The 18,337-nt window shown below is 43.4% G+C and overlaps 9 protein-coding genes across 9 annotated transcripts; 4 read left to right on the top strand and 5 right to left on the bottom strand.

Moving 5' to 3' along the window:
- The first annotated feature begins 39 nt into the window (after positions 1-39).
- Positions 40-2,092, top strand: V1516DRAFT_334649 (HAD-like domain-containing protein). The gene is made up of 2 exons (XM_066918911.1): positions 40-298; positions 358-2,092. The coding sequence occupies exons 1-2, from the start codon at positions 265-267 to the stop codon at positions 1,776-1,778; spliced, it is 1,455 nt and encodes a 484-aa protein (XP_066777338.1). The 5' UTR covers positions 40-264; the 3' UTR covers positions 1,779-2,092.
- On the top strand, positions 2,074-5,405 carry V1516DRAFT_624270 (uncharacterized protein; the record flags this gene model as incomplete). Its single annotated transcript, XM_066919653.1, has 4 exons — positions 2,074-2,367; positions 2,417-4,336; positions 4,482-4,643; positions 4,827-5,405. 4 exons carry the CDS (start codon positions 2,074-2,076, stop codon positions 5,403-5,405), a joined length of 2,955 nt encoding a protein of 984 aa, XP_066777337.1.
- A 64-nt stretch (positions 5,406-5,469) lies between these two features.
- On the bottom strand, positions 5,470-9,438 carry V1516DRAFT_332945 (P-loop containing nucleoside triphosphate hydrolase protein). The gene is made up of 2 exons (XM_066918909.1): positions 7,142-9,438; positions 5,470-7,092 (listed from the first exon to the last, which is right to left on the bottom strand). Exons 1-2 carry the CDS (start codon positions 9,273-9,275, stop codon positions 5,534-5,536), a joined length of 3,693 nt encoding a protein of 1,230 aa, XP_066777336.1. The 5' UTR covers positions 9,276-9,438; the 3' UTR covers positions 5,470-5,533.
- On the bottom strand, positions 9,439-10,333 carry V1516DRAFT_332944 (uncharacterized protein). The gene has a single exon (XM_066918908.1). It carries the CDS (start codon positions 9,986-9,988, stop codon positions 9,602-9,604), a length of 387 nt encoding a protein of 128 aa, XP_066777335.1. The 5' UTR covers positions 9,989-10,333; the 3' UTR covers positions 9,439-9,601.
- V1516DRAFT_691086 (PINIT domain-containing protein) lies at positions 10,081-12,826 on the top strand. The gene is made up of 4 exons (XM_066923843.1): positions 10,081-10,307; positions 10,376-10,820; positions 10,876-10,947; positions 10,999-12,826. Exons 1-4 carry the CDS (start codon positions 10,242-10,244, stop codon positions 12,684-12,686), a joined length of 2,271 nt encoding a protein of 756 aa, XP_066777334.1. The 5' UTR covers positions 10,081-10,241; the 3' UTR covers positions 12,687-12,826.
- V1516DRAFT_651005 (tryptophan synthase beta subunit-like PLP-dependent enzyme) lies at positions 12,750-13,918 on the bottom strand. The gene is made up of 3 exons (XM_066920255.1): positions 13,832-13,918; positions 12,919-13,784; positions 12,750-12,875 (listed from the first exon to the last, which is right to left on the bottom strand). The coding sequence occupies exons 1-3, from the start codon at positions 13,909-13,911 to the stop codon at positions 12,820-12,822; spliced, it is 1,002 nt and encodes a 333-aa protein (XP_066777333.1). The 5' UTR covers positions 13,912-13,918; the 3' UTR covers positions 12,750-12,819.
- On the bottom strand, positions 13,919-16,363 carry V1516DRAFT_675011 (glycoside hydrolase). The gene is made up of 3 exons (XM_066922180.1): positions 16,227-16,363; positions 16,106-16,173; positions 13,919-16,051 (listed from the first exon to the last, which is right to left on the bottom strand). The coding sequence occupies exons 1-3, from the start codon at positions 16,316-16,318 to the stop codon at positions 13,971-13,973; spliced, it is 2,241 nt and encodes a 746-aa protein (XP_066777332.1). The 5' UTR covers positions 16,319-16,363; the 3' UTR covers positions 13,919-13,970.
- V1516DRAFT_332996 (transport protein particle component-domain-containing protein) lies at positions 16,056-17,263 on the top strand. Its single transcript, XM_066918910.1, has one exon. It carries the CDS (start codon positions 16,511-16,513, stop codon positions 17,249-17,251), a length of 741 nt encoding a protein of 246 aa, XP_066777331.1. The 5' UTR covers positions 16,056-16,510; the 3' UTR covers positions 17,252-17,263.
- V1516DRAFT_675009 (phosphoribosyltransferase-like protein) lies at positions 17,190-17,936 on the bottom strand. Its single transcript, XM_066922179.1, has one exon. The coding sequence runs from the start codon at positions 17,839-17,841 to the stop codon at positions 17,275-17,277; it is 567 nt and encodes a 188-aa protein (XP_066777330.1). The 5' UTR covers positions 17,842-17,936; the 3' UTR covers positions 17,190-17,274.
- Positions 17,937-18,337: the final 401 nt, after the last annotated feature.

Genomic DNA, 18,337 nt, shown 5'->3' with positions numbered 1-18,337 from the left:
AATTTCAGAGAGAATTATAGCAAGTCAATTTAAAGTAAATTCTTTGCTTTGGTGCGTGTGTCTCGTCTGTGTCCTCCTCTTGCGTTCCGTGTTTGGGCGTAACGCGATTCCCTCTGATTTGTCTTGTTATTAGCGGTTGCCTCTTCAGAGGTCCCACCCAGTTAGTTTATTCGGGCTATTGTTCTTGCTCCAGATTCTATTGGTTTGAACTGGACGGATTTACAGTTTGTTTCCACTTATCCTTACTGAACAATAAGTACCGACATGCCAGCATCGAACGAAAAAGGCCCTGCTTCGCGTACGTTATATTTGCTCCTTGCTTCGCTTTGCATTGCGTTAACCGTTCATCAAATATAGAATCCTACTCCGCATCATCGGCTGGACCAACAATTCATGCACGACCAATAACACGTAAATCAGTTCCCCCATCGCCGCCAGCTCAAACCTCAGATGGATTTTTGTCCCGTTTATTTGGCTCTGCGTGTTGTTGCGGGGACACAGTTTCGCCCACAAGCGATCCATATACCGACTCTGGATCGCTTATTGCGCACAATTCGTCTGCATCCGGTGCGCACGCATCGCAATCTGGAAATAGAATATATAATGGGCGGCGAATGGACTCGTCTACTACAGAAGACGTCGGACAACAAGAAGATGAAATCGAGGAAAAACAGCGCATTCAAGAAGATGAAGACGATAACAATACAGATACCCCTACTACAGGCACCAAAGATGATAGTTTTTCAGAAAACCATGTTGCTCCACCTTCTTCTGCTCATCAGAGTAGACAGCGACCGGACGAAAGCAGTGGCTCACAATTAACGCGCAAGGTATCTAATATTTCGCTTAAGGATTCGAGGGATAGTTCGCTGCGGCCATCGACTGCTGGAAAGTCGCTGGAGAGCAAGGCTAATCAAAATCAGGAAGTGACTCAACTTAATCACGCTACGAATAATGTTGCCGAATCTCCACAACGTGGCCGGTCCAATTCGAAAGTATCATCGGCGAGTAGCAGTCGTCGAAACTCTACCAATAGTCTTTACCGCACAACAACCCAGGGTTTGCATGAAGAACAAAGTATTATTGCTAGAGGTCGTGTTGAAATATATCATGCACTGCAACCTGATCAGTTGACGGAAATTGGTCCTGCTATTCCTGACGACGACTCACCGCCACCGATTGGACTGCTGGCACCGATCGCACAGGCTTTACAAGGACGAAAATGTTTGGTGCTCGACTTGGACGAGACCTTGGTTCATAGCAGCTTCAAGTATCTTCCGCAGGCTGATTTTGTCATTCCAGTCGAAATAGAAGGCCAATATCATAACGTGTATGTGATCAAGCGGCCGGGAGTTGATGAATTCATGCGTCAGGTAGGCTTGATGTATGAGATAGTTGTATTCACGGCCTCAGTGAGCAAATACGGCGACCCTCTACTTGACCAGCTTGATATTCACAAGGTGGTGCATCATCGACTTTTTCGAGAAAGTTGTTATAACCATCAAGGAAATTACGTCAAAGATCTGTCGCAGCTTGGAAGACCGCTTGAGGAGGTCATTATTCTAGACAACTCCCCGGCTTCGTATATTTTCCATCCACAACATGCTGTTCCAATATCGAGCTGGTTTTCGGATACCCATGACAACGAGTTACTGGATTTGATCCCATTTTTAGAAGACCTTTCTAAACAAGATTTGAAAGATGTGAGTTTAGTATTGGACGTTGGTATTCCCAAGTACAGTCTGGCGCCCATTGTCGACGATGCAAGCAGCAGCTGAAGGCTAGAGAGATAGAAGGATTTTGCAGGATTTTTATTTTGTTTATCATTTTCGATATTCTATGGGACGGTGTTTTTATTGATGATTATTTGTAAATTAGCATAAAACTGTCAGCAGTCTATGGATAGCCTTCGTTTATATTCGACCTAGTAGACGCGTATGAGGATCTGTTTGACATTTTGTTGACGCGCCTCTGGCTGCTCCCAGTCTTGTGGAGACCGCCCGTGCAACGTTGTGCCGACCTTGATTTTTTGTAGTTATCTGGATTGTACTGATTTTCCGAAACGCAGCTCGAATGGCGCTTTTTGCGACGTTGACTCGGTCAGCGTCGTTTCTTACGCTCGTGGCATCTCTTTTGGCCGTGATTTCATCCTTTGTCGTGCCTTACTCGCGATATCTATTTTCAGCTACCTTTTCATGGGCCACCTTCTTCCTCGCGACTTTTATACCGATTGATCGGGTTTTCATTCGGCCAGATGCTCATCTTTTGACTTATCGTCGGATCGATGTCGTCGTTTGCTCGACTTGCATGGTACTCAGCACCGCCTGCGCTAGTTTGCTGGGCGAACGCGGAGGCGGTTTGTCGTCAGTACGTACGCTCTCTATAGGTGACACTATTAGTTGACTGATTATCCAAGATTCTTATTCCATTTCTTGTTCACGTTTTAAGATTTGAATACATGAGCCAGCAATCGAATTCATCCCCAACTAGCCATGGCCACGGACGTGTGTCTCCTGACAAACACTTCGATCCGTACTATATAACGCACCATCTCGATACTACTACATTAATCTTCATCACATTTACCTCTTTTCTAGCTCTTGCACCGAGTTATCCCGGTGCTTCTCAACTGGTTTTTGGCATGTGTTCCAGCGTGTTTGCTGCTACGTACCTATCAATCTCTGATATCTCGATTCCTCTCACTCGCAAAGTTCTACGCGAAATCTCAGGTTACACTTGTTTAGGACTGTTTCTAATGTCGCTCCTGCTTGATGGCAAGTCTGGCTGGACAGAACTCGGCACTTCTGATGGATTAGCGTACGCAATTTTCACATGGTCGATTTTCTCGGCGGTGAAAAACATAATTATCATGATTCTGATTCAGCAAATGTCACCCGTGAATGCTTCATTTATTGATCTAATTGGATATTTAAGCACTACGCTATCATCCCATAAGGCCTGGAAAGTTGCAGCCATGTGTATTGCCTATATGGCTATCGCGACCACTTTATTGCCTCCTACTATTGGCGATCGGCATGTGAAGTATCTGCGGATACGTGCGAATAAGCTAATTATTGTCATTATTGGTTCCGTATTACTAGTATATGGCATCATCGTCGGTTTGACTCCTCGAAGCTCTGGAAACTCTCAGCGATTGACTGTCGCAACTGTGACAGGAGCACGAGAAGGCTGGAATGCAACGATTCATCCGATTTCATATTTGATGGAGACGAATTACGAGAAGTTCACTGAAATGAAATCTCGCCAAACTTCTACATATCCAGAAGCGGTGAAAGAATATCGTAGAAGATACGGAATTAATCCGCCGCCAAATTTTGATAAATGGTATGCACTAGCTACGGAAAAGCAATCCGTGATTTTCGACGATTATAATACAATTTATAGTAATCTAAGACCCTTCTGGGGCATGGAACCCGCAATTATCCGAGCTCAAGTTCGAGACGCACTTAGTAACCCGGACAGTCATCTGTTCGGTATTCATATTCGTGGTGGTATTATTGCAAATCGTACAGGGTCTATTAATGGACAATGGTTTCAAACAGCTATCGAGAACATGATTACAGAGTTTGTTGAGTTTCTTCCAGATATGGATCTTGCTTTTAACATGCTGGACTCGCCGCGAGTCGTGATCTCAACGGCAGACATGAATGCTATTTTACAGCAATCTGAGCCCGTCTCGGGAACGGTCAACAAATTTTCATCTTTACCGGACAGTGAGATTGACCAGGTTGATATCAAGCAAACAATGTATAAAACTGTGTTTGATTCTTTCGCGCACCAATCATCGTGGAATCACGCACGCCTTTCATGTCCGCTGAATTCGCCTTCAAAGCTAGGGAAAAAAACTGACGCATTCAACAACTATGCAATTTCAATAGGATTTTTGAAAAACACAACTTCAGGCACAGATGTTTGTCTTTCGTCCGATTATCAGCACCAGCACGGAATTTTTGTCCGTCCGGAAACATTCAATATCATTACTGATCTCGTACCTATTTTCTCGCAGAGCAAGTTGTCAACTTTTAGTGATATTATATTTCCTTCACCGTCATATTTTGCTGAGAGAGTTCCATATAATCAGACCAAAGATATCCGATGGACAGAAAAATTGCCGGTACTCTATTGGCGGGGTTCTTCTACCGGATTGCGATCTCGCGATGGATCATGGAGATTAGGACATCGGCAACGGACCATCAAATACTTTACAGCTATGGGCGAGAACTGTACGATGCTCGTTGATATTTCGGAGCTTGATAGGGTTAGTCAAGTGGCAGACGATAGTGTGACTCCTCCGCCTCGGTTGTTGAAGAGACAGGTACGCAGATACAGTTGAAGTTTGTACAGTTGTTCTGACCTTGTAGGTTTCTGGTCAGGCTGAGATCAATGCACAAGGGGTTAAAGAAGATGCTGGGCCGAGCAGGAGTGTCGATGAGAATATCAGAGAAACCAATTCAAAGGAGACGGAGTCAATTTCGCAGGAGGATCACCCTCAAGTAGATCACCGACCAATTGACCACATACAGCAAAGCCACCAAGCAGATGAGCAAGCAACTAACAATATCGACCAAGAACTGGAAGAGCTGGCTGACGGGAAAACAACAACAAGAGAGCACACGAGCCAGGTCCCCGTTGAGAACGATGCGGAGCATGTCGAATTAGAGGATCTGGGAACTTTAGTAACTCCGCTAGATGCACCGGACGATATGGGAGGTAATTCTGGCCAGGTGCCAACCGGAACCGCCATTTCGCCGGGCGTCGAAGAAGAAAGCATGCCTGAAATCGATCGATCAAAGGCGGTTTCCAAGCAACAAGACAATACACATTTTGAGGAAATTGGTCAACAGCAAGCCCACGAGCGTGAGCATCATATGCGCGATTCTGTTTTTGTTGAAGGATCATTTTCAAAGTTGAAATTCAAAGACCATATCGATACCCGGTTCTCCGATTTCACTCAATGTGATGAAACAGATTGTGATCAGCAACGTGCATATTTCGGGCCGCCTGCCCAACGAGTGAACTTCCAAGAAACATGGAAATATAAATTTCTTCTTGACATGGACGGAAACTCGTTTTCGACGCGATTATACCCCTTTCTGAAAAGTAAATCGTTGGTCATCAAACAAACACTATTCCGGGAATGGCATGACGAACGCTTGGTGCCTTGGGTCCATTATGTGCCGTTGTCGCTAGACTTGAAGGAAGGATTTGAGACACTACAGTTTCTGTTGGAAAACGACGTATCGGGAAGATTCATGGCTGAGCAGTCTGCGAAATGGATGACGACCGCGATAAGGAAAGATGATATGATGCTTTACTTTTTTAGATTGTTACTGGAATACGGCCGATTGGTAGATGATAATCGAAATATAATAGGATGCGTTTAATTTTTTGGATTTTGCCTTGGGCTCGAGCGCTTGAGATTACATTTGGAAATTGCCTGACACGAACGGTGATGTATATTATAAGCATATTGTACAAGATAACAATTTATCATTTTATGAAAGAAATGAAATTACTCCAATTTCGCAAGCGCAGCAAGTTGCTTGCCGGAAATGGAAGTTAAAGGTTTGATTCGAATCCGTGCACATTCTTCCTCCGAAATACAGCGCGCGCTACTTTGTTGTACGACACTGTAGACCAAAAAAGCAGGGAGATCAGTGACCTTAGAAGAATCGTTGCGAAACAAGACCAGTCCAGAGGTGGGATGTATGTATACCGGAGGTTCTATGACGCACGATTTATCAATTCCAGATTTTCCACTGAGAAATTTTTTGTCTTTATTGAATGTGAACGGGTTTATTCGTAGATACGGTATATCTGTAATTTTGACAGTGCTTTTGGATGCTGATTTGCGGGTGTTCAGCGTAAGTAGCATAGAGTTCGGATCATACCCTTGGACAAGATCAGCGCGAACGGCTACTTGATCAATGAAACCAGCAGCAACCATTTGTTTGAGTGCTTTCTGCTGCACCTCAGAGGGGGGTCCTAATTTGGAATTCAGCGTAGCTGGAATGATCGTCGATACAATGTGCGTTAGTTGTTGGCGTAATTTATGAATCTCGTCCATGAGCTTTTCGTGTAAGAAGTTCTTGAAGCAAAACTCAGACTTCTCGGATTCATACTCGAATGCGCAAATTACAGATAATAACCGCATGACATCCGAAGAGAAATCTAAAGCGGAAAATCGCTGCAAGGCAGTGTAGTACTTCTTTCGTTCGCGCTTCTGATCTTCAAGATCACCCTGGGTAGGATTTTCAGTTCTTGTCAATTCGATTTCAGACAGGAATGGTTCGCCCACTGAGAGGCCGGCCACAATAGCAATCATATACGGTAAGCAGTCAAACTGCTGGCTGATGACAATCATTTTCGCGAACCGTGGTGCTAAGGGGAATAAGCACATCACTCGCCCAAGCGTAGTAAGTTTTCCTTGATTTGGTGCAATGGCCCCAAGATATTCAAGCAATCTTTCGGCAGAAAACAAGTCCAGCTTTTCTGGAGGGGTCGGGAAGGGGAAATTGCTAATTGTATCGATCGCCATACTCTTGAGCTGCAATACAACACTGTCAATCGGCATTCGTAAAATTTCTGCCTTCGAAAATTGAGGGAACTCGCTTTCATATACCGCTGAAGAGTAAAGCCTATAGCAATGCCCCGGTCCTGTTCTTCCTGCACGGCCAGCTCGTTGATCTGCACTAGCCTTACTTATCCAGGAAATATCGAACCGTTGAACTCCGCTAACTTTGTCAAACTTCCGCTCCTTCACTCTTCCACAATCTACCACATATCTGATCCCAGGAATCGTCAGACTGGTTTCTGCAACATTTGTGGCAACAACGCAAAGTCGAGATTCGCCTGGAGGATTATCAAAAATTTTCATTTGCTGTGCTGTAGGAAGCAGTGAATACAGTGGCAAAACATGTAAAGGACCAGAATTAGTCTCTTGCGTTTGTTCTTCAAAACCTTCCTCAACTTCTTCGGGATTTTCATCTTCTATTTCATCATCTTCGCGCTCTAAATAGATTGCGGACTCGTCAAAGTCTCCAAGATCAATATCTTCAGCTTCCGTAGCGGCTATTAAAAAGTTAGAACCAAAAGCTGTAAAAACTTCTGAAAGAATTACCTTCGTTTGCAGATAAATGCAAACTCACGTCATCATCATCATCATCATCATTAATTTCCGACTGTTCGGCAAAAGTTCTCTTGAGTCGACGACAGAGCTGGGTAATTTCATTCTGGCCTGTCATAAATACCAATATCCCCCCTGGGGGAAGTCTCTTATGGATTTTTGAAATTTTATTGAAAGCTTCATCGATATAATTATGAGCCGTTCTCCGACTGAAATGTTTAGCGACTGAAAATTGGCGCGCTTCTACCTTTAGAACAGGTGGTGGAATTGAAAATAAAGTTGCATTTTCGGCAAAATCAGAGACCCGCAGAGTAGCAGACATAATTACCAATCTTAAAGGCTTGACAGATGTAGATTCCTTGCTCAGATCCAACCGTAATTTTAAGACGCGGCTGAGAACCCCAATCAATATATCAGTATTAACATTCCGCTCATGGGCTTCGTCAATAATTATAGCAGAATATTTACTTAATGTAAGATCTTTAGCAAGTTCACGAAGGAGCACACCATCCGTCATGAATTTCATTGCTGTACCCGGTTGAGTGTTCTGTTCGAAACGAATCTGGTAGGCTACTTTCGGCGCAAACTTGTTGCCAACTTCTGTAGCTACACGCTTCGCCATACTAATGGCTGCTACTCGACGAGGTTGAGTTATTCCAATCAAACCTGGATTTTCGCTATTTGGATCTCCATAACCGGCCTCAAGAAGAAATTGGGGTACCTGTGTAGTCTTTCCACTTCCAGTTTCTCCACAAATGACAACACAAAGATTATTATTGATCGCTTCCATGATCCGCTGCTCTTCTTGTACAACAGGTAATAAGAGCCTGCTAGATTGGATATCCTCGTCTCGGTCAAGGTTAACAAAATATGATCTGCGCTTGTCTGCATCGTCAAGAGTGACGATATCCGGAGGAGGACTATTGCGATCTTCGGGTCGATCAACTGGCGTGTAATTTTGAACAAGCGAGGGAAATGTGTTGAGATTGGACAGCTCTTCTGTTGTTCCACCTCGAAGTTGTGTTTCGGCCCAGTCTTTAAAACTTTGCCCTCGCGATATCTGGCCCCCGAAATCTGAAATAGCCTCATAGGCATCACCGTCGTCGTCTTCTTCACTGTCGCTATCGTCGTCTTCTTCATTTTCTTCGGCATTATCTCCATCGGTGTCCCCTCCTTGAGACAGATCACGCTCGCCTCCTTGGTCATTACTTTGAACTCTCATAATTCCTGTACTAATAATATTCATGTCCTGTTTATCGTCAAATCCAGTCCATTCAGCGTCCGAACTAAAACTTTCTTCATCCTCTGAAATTTCAGAATCATCATCTGACTCTGAAGGCTCATCCTCAGATGAATTATCTAAAGCCGAATTTGACCTTATTTTTCGCAATTGCTCTTGTTGTAATCTTGACCGCCAATTGTAAGGAACCTTTTGACTTCGCATAAGTTTTTGAGACAAACCTTTTTGTTTTTTCTGAATATTACCAAAGCCAAATCCTGTTCTAAATTTGCATGCTGTCTCTATTTCTTCTAATGATCTTTTAGATGAATCAATATTTGCCATTTCTTCTGGTTCTGATAGAAATTCTGTTACAGGCTGCTCTCTGTCTTTGACCTCATGAACGTCATAGAGCAATTTATGTCCTTGATCGTCAAGAATTCCAAGTTTCTCGTTCAACAAAGCATCCTGCAGCAGCTCTCGCCGAGTTTCTTTGCCTGAACCTAATCGCTGCAAACTATGCAAAACTGAAGTATCAATTTTTGAAGAAGCCAGCTTTTCCAGAATGATTTTCTTTTCATCCCTTTTAAGTTGTCGCTCTATATATTTGTCGAGTCTCCTTTGCTTTTGCTTTGAATATTTTGATTCAGGTTGCTTGAATAATTGTTCCAACTCAGCGCGTCTAGCTTCACGCTCAGCATCCGTTACTGGTACTAGGATTGGTCTGTTTGAATCTGCTGGAGGTGCTCCTTGCTTCTGTTCTAGTTCTGGCTGGTCAGGTAGATCAATGTTCGTTTCAACAACGGGATGTCTAATGGAACGGGGTTGTCGTAAAGCTCTGAGTTTCTTTTGTTTTGAAAGAGTTCCTGCTCTTGCACGTTCATTAAATCTTCTCTTATATTTGCCCATTTTTTGTTGATAACAGTTTGATCTTTGATTAACAGAAAGATGTTTAGTAACTAATAAATGTTGAACTTGGTTGGGACATTGGGAGAATTTTTAGGATCCAAAGATTAAGCTAGCACAGTCGATAATTTACAAAATTAAGAGAGGATAAATCATCGTAAATATGAACATAATTAAACATTGCAGTATCAATGAAATTTATTGAGTCCCAAATCAAATCTCTATTTCCTAACAAAAATAATAACCCAACGCCAGTCAATTGAGCGAAAACATGCAATCTTCCGCTCAACGAGCAAACCACTTAGAAAATAGTATAAAAACAATAAAAGCTATTTTGAACTTTTCTTCCGACTTCCAAAAACAAGAGAGCGCGAGCCTTTTTTTCTGCGAGCACTTGACTTGCTTGCCTTCTTCTGCTTCCACTGCTCGTTGCGTGAACCTTTCCAGCCCGATGTACTGATCTTGGCTTCAGCCGGTATAGCTGTCAATCCAACTGAGGTGGAGACAGCAACAGGAATCGCTGTAGTAGAGGTCGACAAAGAATCGATTTCCATAGATTCAGAAGAAGCAGCAGCCTGTAAACTGGACGGTGTTGCAGAACTGGATAGCTTGCTAGCAAGACGTTTAACTCGCGCAAGTTCCACGGGTTCAAACACCTTTTCACGACGAATAGCGCGCGCACGTACACGAGATTTTGCACGCAGAGATTTTGCCATGTTTATAAAATAATTTGTTTCTTGAGATTTGTACGTCTGACTGCGAAAATAAAGATTACTGATGACCCAAGATCAAGAAAAAACCTGATTGGGAAGACGATCAAAAGTCGGCCGAGGGTTTTAAGATCACTCAACTGTTCCAACACTTCGTCGAAGCTCATCGGATCAAAAATATCATCAAAATAATCGGTTCTAGGATCAAAAAGTTGCTCGGAAATGAGCGTACACAATTTATTCAATTAATTGCTCCGTAATGAGTGGATATAATCGCTTCTCCCTTGCCGCGGTCCACGGCAGCGAACCTTCATCTGAGGTCGAGGTATTATCTTCTATTTCTTGCTATGTATGCTAGTAGAGACTACAAGTCATACTAACAGCTCTGTCTAGGATCTTATATCAATTATTTTTAATGATTTGACACTTCCTCCACTGCGAAGTATTTGTTCTCAGCTGAATATTAGTCGTAATGGCAGAAAGAGTGCAGTTCAACAGCGGATTATTGACCAACTGCAGTTACTCAGAAACCAGCACGCTTCTGAAAGCATCGCCGAAATAAGGGAGATCATATATAATGCTCGTGATGGTCGATACTCAGATAACTATACTTCTCCATCGCGGGATTCGCATTCTTCTGCGATACAATCTACCTCCTCAACTTCCAGAACGTCTGTTCCGAATCCTGCTTCCCTTCCGGCTTACCAGATGGTATCTCATAATGCACATTCAGCAAGCAATCCACACACATATCGAACAAATGATACAAGACCGCCATCAGCTCTTGGAACCTTGTATTCGCTATCAAAATCTTCAGATTTAAACGTCATGACGAGTGGTAAATCTTCTGTTGACTAACATGATTTGCTAGTATGATTTAACTGTATTTCTAGACCGAGCCCAATTCTTATCTACGCCTTTTTATATCATTCTAAATCTCATTAATACTGCATTTTCACTTAAGCGTGAGTTTCTTTGGTTTTAGAACAAAGTGAAGCTCATTCTAACCGATCAAGCACTCCCGCAAGCAAAAAATCATATTCGGCTGCCACTTCAGCTGAGTTCGGCTCAAGTTGACCGACTGAAAACAGACCACAGTTATCGAGTGTTTTTGCTTTCTAAGCCTGGATGTGCTTCCTCAGTTTCTTCTTATTTGCAATTTCCACATTATTTCGAAGTCCGAATCAATGATAATGCGCTGCCGTTCAATTTGCGGGGACTGAAGGGAAAGCCATGGACGGTGAACCCTGCTGACCTTACAGAATATATTGACAAATCTCGCATACCACCATACATCGATATTCATTATGCATATACAAATTCTGAATTCACAATTGGTTTATTTTGGGTTCGAAAACGATCTGTTCCGGAAATTGCTACAAGTATTGTGTCTGGGCGACATCTGGCTAAGGAAACGGTGATGGCCGAGATTATGAAAAAAAATTCAGATGATGAGGACATTATTACAGGAGCCAGTATCATAACTTTGAAATGTCCTTTATCGTTTTGCCGGATCACGTTGCCGATCAGGTCGGTAAAGTGCAGTCATGTTCAGTGCTACGATGCGTACTCATATCTGGAACTACAAGAGCAAGCGCCGACTTGGACGTGCCCTGTTTGCAACAATCCTGCACCGATGGAAGACATAGTTGTGGACAGCTACTTTGAGGACATTTTAAAGAGAACAAGATCAGATATTGAATCAGTCGAGATAGATCCAGATGGAACGTGGAGAGTGCCTGAGCAAACGGCTGATCTTGATCTTTCGGATTCGGATTCGGATATTGGACAGGAAGGAAATCCTAGAGATAAAGATGTTGCCCATAAAACTTTGGATATTGATATGGAGCTACCGCACGAGCCGAACCAAGAGCGGCGCTCTAATGTGATAGATTTGACGCTGAGTGATGATGACGAACCAACAGTTCTTGCCCAATCAAATGTATCTGATCAAACAGTCGCACCTTCGCAGAGAGTTAGGGACAATGCGCTGGTAATTACTTTTGATCCCCGTGGATATACCGAGCCAGCGAATAGTTCTTATCCTGAAAACTTCTACGAGGAGCCGCGACAAGCCACGGATCTAGACCATGAAAATTATGGAGGGCAGATCTCGGATATTCTTGCATTGCATGATTATATAGAAGGGGATGTGGGAGAAGTTGAAAGAACGCCACCAGTAGATATTAATCTTTCTCCTGTCTCAATTTTAGATGGACAAGTTGAATCATTACCGCGACCGTCAGAGACAGGATCACCTACTGAAATACATCCATTACTAGGTTCTGGTGAGGAACCCAGCCGGGGAACAGTACGTGAGAGATCTGAAGAATTTGAGATTGAGCAGCCTCGGCCAGCAAAGAGAGTCAATAATAGTTTAGCAGAAGTTGAAAGACCATACCGATATGTTGTTTCCGGAGTTGCTGGGGATATTCATACTTCAAACTTACCTAACGATCCGATCGCTCCGCTAGCAGAAGAGGCTCCAGGGCCGATTACCGAGTATGACATTCCACTCACAAGCGAAGTTAGCTCTGAGACTACCGAAGAAGAACTTCCAACCCGTTTTTCAGAAATTAGAGAACAAGAGCGTGCACCAGAACCTCGGCCCGAAGTCGAGCAGGAATTAGAACTAGGGCGCATTAACTCGGAAACAACTAATACCAACCCACTGAATGGTTATGTCGACGAATCTAATAAATAGGAGATACGATAGAATAAAAATGTAAGATACTGGAGTTTTGTTTGATGTAATCTCTGTACAATCTAGGATGCAAAATATATTTATTTGTAAGTATGAGAAAACAATTTATCGAAAATATAATAGAACAGCAGTATCATAATCCAAATTTATGAGAGAACTCTAGGAGCCTTTCGATTGTGACCGTAGAACCTAACAAATTAGCATGATAATTTGATCAAGGAAAGAATCTTACCTCCACAGATGACAATGACGATGAGATCACTAGAATCAGAAATACCGGCAGACTTGACACGATCAGGACTGTCCCAAACCGCGATGGCAGCTCCACAGGCAGGTTCAACAAGCAATCTATGATGTCGGAGTAGCTCTAGGCAAGCCATAACAGCCTCCGAATCCGTCACCTGTGCCGCTAGAGTCGGATAGGAATTTACGAAGTGCCAGGCCTGATCGGCAACTCGCGGAGCACCTAGCGAGGAAGCAATCGAGGTGATTTTGTCAAGCGTTACAAGCTTGCCTTGCTGCAAAGATAGGACGAGTTTGTTTGCACCGACGGTTTCCGAGGTTACGATCATTGGACGCGACTCGATGGAATCATACTTTGCGCTCAAACCACTCGCAAGACCTGTATATAAACCTCCACCTCCAACCGAGCAGGAAATTGCTTTGAGTTGCGAACATGGATACAGAGATGCAGCTTGAGCGACTATTTCATCAACCAGACTCGAGTTCCCTTGCCAAATCAGTGGGTCGTCGAATGGTGAACAATACACAGCGTGGTCGCCTAACTCTGCGACGATCTGGCGCGCTCGTGCATCGGCATATTTCCATTCGGAGCCGTGCTTTTCTACGCGAGTACCTTCATAAGAACTCAATCGATCAACGACGGCTTGTGGGGTCGGTTCAGGCACGACAACAATGCACTCCACGCCATATCGCTGGCAAGCTTCGGCAACAGCCAGACCAGCATTACCGCCGGAACTAGAGACAAATTTAAATTCGGCAGTTTTGTCAGATATGTGATGACGAATCAAAGTTCCGAGGCCGCGCGATTTAAAAGATCCAGATGGCTGCAAAAGATCAAGCTTCAACGCGACATTACTTACGGGGTTAATCATTCATTCTAAATGAACCGAACCGTAACTTACCAACCAAGTTTACGTGAAATATATGATGAATGAATTAAAGGAGTTTCGATGTATGGATTTTGCGATAGGTTAATAGGCATTTTCAATTGTGTTTGAAAGAAAAATATAATAATATGCTAACAAAATTAAATATCCCAAATTATATCCCCACTACCAAATTTAATATCTCCTCGCCCTGAAATCTTACACGTCCATCTCGTAAAATTTCAAAAACCTCCTGCTCTTGATAGCCTGTAGACATTAGCGTCTGCAACTTGACGGTGCCCATCACTTTAACTCCACCGATATTCAATAATCGGACGCCCGTCGTTGATGCAGACTTACGACGTGCCGTGAAAAACCAGGACCCATCATCCTGTTCTTCATCGACCTTTATAAACCTCACTCGGTGGCCATCTAAGGAGTTCGCCTCAATATCAAGACCACGGACTTTCAAAATTGAAGGCTTACTTGCCGGAATAAATAGTTCCCAGAGAGTCCCAGACTGCGACCGAGAAAGAGGAACTGATATAGCTCGTGGATCTGAGGCTGGCAAATCAATGATGGCGCGTAAAAGGTTTGAATTTTGCATATTCGAGGCAAATAGTTGAGACTGAGAGGAGTAATTAGTCCGTTCTCTCTTAGGAAACACAGAGTCCTGAATAGCTTCAAAATTAAAGATCCCGTCAAGATGATAGAATTCTGACCATGACACAACGAATGAGAAAAAGAATCCTTGACTATTCACATTCGGACATGTATAGCCTAATCGCTTTAAATTGTCATCTAGATGGACAACTTCATCATTCATATTGTCGTCTTTTTGCTTGTGCCCTTGGAAAGCTACTTCATCTTCTGTTTTGACTCCGAAGTCAAGTACTCGGCGATCAAGATCAATATTCTCTTCATCATGCGCTTGTCTTCGGATTATTCGATCTGGGAGACGACTAGTATTACGAGCAAATAGAGCCAGATTGGAAGTGATCCGCAAAGGATGTCCCTCAGTCGAAAAGACGAAATTCGAATCGTCCTTGTTTAACGGATTATCAACATCAAAAAGTAAATAAAGATACTTCAACGTCTCAGTCAAGAAAAAGCTCTCCATCCGGTCATCCAAATCCCCTGTAAGAACATCGTGAATTACAGCAAATCCACAGGGAGAACGAGCCCGAGCTTGCAAATCTGCCAGAATTTGCGCACCCACATGAAGATAGAACGGATCTTTGGTCGCTTGATACAAAAAATAGTTCGACTCAACGAATTCAGGACGAAGTCCGTACCAACCTAATTCGACACTTCCCTTGTTGCGTTGGAAATTCCATCGCTCGGGAATACCTGCATAGGCCATCCAGATCTTGTAATAGACCAAATGATGGCGAATCGCTGCGTTGATATCGCCAGCTAGACTCTGCAAACCGGGAAAAAATGCTGCCAGCGCATCTATCCAGGAGGTGACAGAATTGCCCGTGACAATATGGACGTTTTTATATAGCCAGCCGTCCTCCAGGGAATATAGTTTAATAGCTGCGTATGACTTTTGGAATACTTCGAGAAAGTTGTCATCTCCAAGGAGTATATATGCTTTGAAAGCGTATTCAAAAAACGAATCAACGCTGGCACCAATACCCGAGTAGGCAGTTGTCCAGAGACCAGATACAGCGTCAATCGTCGAGCCGACAAGATCTAGTGAAGTTCTTCGTTCCCAAACGGCGAAAAATGCCCGTCGGGCAGCCGCTTCGTACCTGTCATCGCCTACAAGACGAGAAAGTGTTGCAAACTCTAGAACCAGACTGCCGGCACCAGCCGTGCAAGTTTCTGTGATTGTTTCATTCGCAACACCATCCCGAAGGTTGACACGAGCAAGAGGAATACCAGTGGGAGTGTCGAAGGCTGGAAGCAATCGGTCAGCCAAGTCGATAGCAAGATCTAAAAGTGAATTTTTGTATCCTGGAATTTGATACCCTAGGTCAGGCGAAGATGCATATATATGTGCAGATAGTAGACCTCCAAGAATACGGATCGTAGTCTCAAAAACCTGGACACGCGAGGGCAAGTCGAAGTGCACAAATCGCTCAACTTTTCGGACCGCAGCTTCAAAACCATCCCGATCGCCCATAATAACAAGTGTGTCCATACTATCCACAAGGGTGAGTGAAAAATCCCCGAGAACGTCGTTAAGACCATTATTGTTCGGATTTGCTCGGTCACGTCCTCGTCCGGAACAACTAAGAGGAGTGACCTCTAATTTAAGTCAGACACCGCAATATTTAGACTAAGGAAAAAATAAATACGCACCATCTTCAGGAAATCCATACTGGAGATAACTATTCCAGCCATGATAGAAAGCTTCTCTTGTTTCTTCTCTGCAGCGCAATCGTTAGATACACAAAACCTAGCTCAGACAGCACGGACTAACCTCAGTTCGTCCAGTTGTTTCCTCGGAAAGGCTAAAACAACAGAACAGGACAGAAGAAGGACGGCGAATGCGCCAAATCGAAAAGCCCTCATTCCATTCTACTATATTTTCTTGTCTTACAGAGAAATTACCAACAGTCAAAGGCTATCTTGAAAGTATTTGGTTGGGCATATTATTATTACTGTGTAATGTGTAAGATAAGGTATTCGATCTATTATCCTGACAGACCTTTAGAATCTCTCTTGATATATAACCACATTTTGTACTAGATCACCACAGATGAAATGGCTACCACAGCAAGTGCGACACCACAGCAAGCCAGTCAACAGCAGCAAATAGCTCAGGAGCAATTTTCAACGGCTCAGACTAGAATCGCCACGACGAGCACCTTTGCATTGAGTAGTCCAGGTGGTCCGAATGGATCAGCGTCTCCCAGTCCGAACCCGCCGGGAACAGTGCAGGGGATAAATACCGATATACATGCTTTATATCTGAATCAGTCATGTTTAGAGCTGATGCTGATTGAACTTGTACCGACATCCGAGCGGGTGATAAGGATTGCGGGTGGAACAGACGGAGAAGTGGGAGAAGACCAGGGAGAAGACCAAGGAGATGCGCGGCAAAGAGTGGAATATAAGCATATCGAAGGAATTGGATACCGAGTCGGCCAAGGACTTGTCGAACGATTCGCTCAGGATAGACCGCTATATACGGAAGTCTTAGAAGTGGTGAAATATATTTGTAAAGACTTATGGCAATTGCTGTTCAAAAAGCAGATCGACAATCTCAAGACGAATCATCGAGGAATGTATGTCTTGACTGATAATGCTTTCCGAATGTTAATGCGAATGAGCACTGATATTGGAGGTGTCGATACAGCGAAGCGAGCACAACCTTACTTATGGTATTCATGTGGAGTCATTCGAGGCGCGCTAGCAAATTTAGGTGTACAGGCTACGGTAGTCGCAGATACAACTTCTATTCCCGTGGCTACGTTCCACGTACAAATATTACGACATGAATAAACGAGAACACAATAATTTTAATTTCATTCTCCAAGCTTGGTAGGCTGTCCCGACAAGAGCGTGTAAACTGGCGCGCTGAGTTTGTCGCGGCCTTTCAGGAAATCAAGTTCGAGAAGGAAAGCATATTCAAGAATCGTGCCCCCAAGCTGGGTGACAAGTTCTCCAGCAGCTTTCGCGCTGCCGCCCGTAGCAATAATATCATCAACAATAATGACCTTCTGGCCTGTGGTAATGGCATCTGCTTGCATTGCAAATATATCCGTTCCGTATTCTTTTGCGAACTCAGCCTCTACTGTTTCGCCAGGCAGTTTGCCTTTCTTGCGTACTGGCACAAACGAGGCTCCCAGTGCAAGAGCAAGAGAAGGACCGAACAAAAACCCGCGCGCATCTAGACCGACAATGACATCAGGTTTGGATTCTCCAGTGAAATTTTCCTCAATCTGTAGTTTTAACGCGGTAATGAGAGCTTGGAAGGTGCTCGGATTCTTGAAAATGGGCAGGATGTCTTCAAACAATATTCCTTTTGAAGGAAAATCGGGAAATTGACGAAGAGCAGCCCGAAGTTGTGTTTTGTATTCTTCGATTGACATTTTAGTATTGTTGACTATTTCAATAATTCTACTACCGTTGCAACCTCACTATATTCTCTTCTGGAAAATGTAAGCAATTTTCACAGTACAAACACTCTTCAGCTGAGGGCGCACATAGATCAAGGCCAGCAGGCCTAAACGCCGCTAGAATTGCGGCAGGAATATTACGTAATCCTATCAGTCGATTTCTGTATACGAAATCAATTAATTTATCATATATTTCTTAATTTTTCATATCCTGGAACATATCTGAATGATCTTGTATATCTATTAGCCTAATCGGAGACTAAACAGAAACATGTAAAATTTACAGGCTTAATCTTATCCTGATTCACAAGCCACTATGTGCTCGTGCGACTATTTCTATGTAGAGAAAAAAAAGCCTAGACTGCATGTGCTCGAGTAACAGTCCGAAGTTGACAAGGAGATTCCTAATATATTTAAACACAATGAGAAAATGGAAGAGATAATTTTGAGCTGAGGCAATTCTTAACAA

The sequence above is a fragment of the Lipomyces oligophaga genome (genome assembly GCF_038497815.1).
Source record: "Lipomyces oligophaga strain CBS 7107 unplaced genomic scaffold V1516scaffold_4, whole genome shotgun sequence".
NCBI classification, from domain to species: Eukaryota; Fungi; Ascomycota; class Lipomycetes; order Lipomycetales; family Lipomycetaceae; genus Lipomyces; species [Lipomyces] oligophaga.
The sequence above is the reverse complement of the archived record's forward strand: the minus strand, read 5'-3'. Positions and strand labels throughout refer to the sequence as shown.

Excerpts from the sequence above, each read along its gene's own strand:
- V1516DRAFT_334649 (XM_066918911.1), top strand. The coding sequence starts at position 265 with ATGCCAGCATCGAACGAAAAAGGCCCTGCTTCGC. Across the intron at positions 299-357 it reads CGAAAAAGGCCCTGCTTCGC|AATCCTACTCCGCATCATCG; the intron begins GTACGTTATATT and ends CATCAAATATAG.
- V1516DRAFT_332945 (XM_066918909.1), bottom strand. The coding sequence starts at position 9,275 with ATGGGCAAATATAAGAGAAGATTTAATGAACGTGCAAGAGCAGGAACT. Across the intron at positions 7,093-7,141 it reads GCATTTATCTGCAAACGAAG|CCGCTACGGAAGCTGAAGAT; the intron begins GTAATTCTTTCA and ends ACTTTTTAATAG.
- V1516DRAFT_332944 (XM_066918908.1), bottom strand. The coding sequence starts at position 9,988 with ATGGCAAAATCTCTGCGTGCAAAATCTCGTGTACGTGCGCGCGCTATT.
- V1516DRAFT_691086 (XM_066923843.1), top strand. The coding sequence starts at position 10,242 with ATGAGTGGATATAATCGCTTCTCCCTTGCCGCGGTCCACGGCAGCGAA. Across the intron at positions 10,308-10,375 it reads AACCTTCATCTGAGGTCGAG|GATCTTATATCAATTATTTT; the intron begins GTATTATCTTCT and ends AGCTCTGTCTAG. Across the intron at positions 10,821-10,875 it reads TTTAAACGTCATGACGAGTG|ACCGAGCCCAATTCTTATCT; the intron begins GTAAATCTTCTG and ends CTGTATTTCTAG.
- V1516DRAFT_651005 (XM_066920255.1), bottom strand. The coding sequence starts at position 13,911 with ATGCCTATTAACCTATCGCAAAATCCATACATCGAAACTCCTTTAATT. Across the intron at positions 13,785-13,831 it reads ATTTCACGTAAACTTGGTTG|TAATGTCGCGTTGAAGCTTG; the intron begins GTAAGTTACGGT and ends TAACCCCGTAAG. Across the intron at positions 12,876-12,918 it reads CGTCATTGTCATCTGTGGAG|GTTCTACGGTCACAATCGAA; the intron begins GTAAGATTCTTT and ends CTAATTTGTTAG.
- V1516DRAFT_675011 (XM_066922180.1), bottom strand. The coding sequence starts at position 16,318 with ATGAGGGCTTTTCGATTTGGCGCATTCGCCGTCCTTCTTCTGTCCTGT. Across the intron at positions 16,174-16,226 it reads AAACAACTGGACGAACTGAG|AGAAGAAACAAGAGAAGCTT; the intron begins GTTAGTCCGTGC and ends ATTGCGCTGCAG. Across the intron at positions 16,052-16,105 it reads GTATGGATTTCCTGAAGATG|AGGTCACTCCTCTTAGTTGT; the intron begins GTGCGTATTTAT and ends GACTTAAATTAG.
- V1516DRAFT_332996 (XM_066918910.1), top strand. The coding sequence starts at position 16,511 with ATGGCTACCACAGCAAGTGCGACACCACAGCAAGCCAGTCAACAGCAG.
- V1516DRAFT_675009 (XM_066922179.1), bottom strand. The coding sequence starts at position 17,841 with ATGTCAATCGAAGAATACAAAACACAACTTCGGGCTGCTCTTCGTCAA.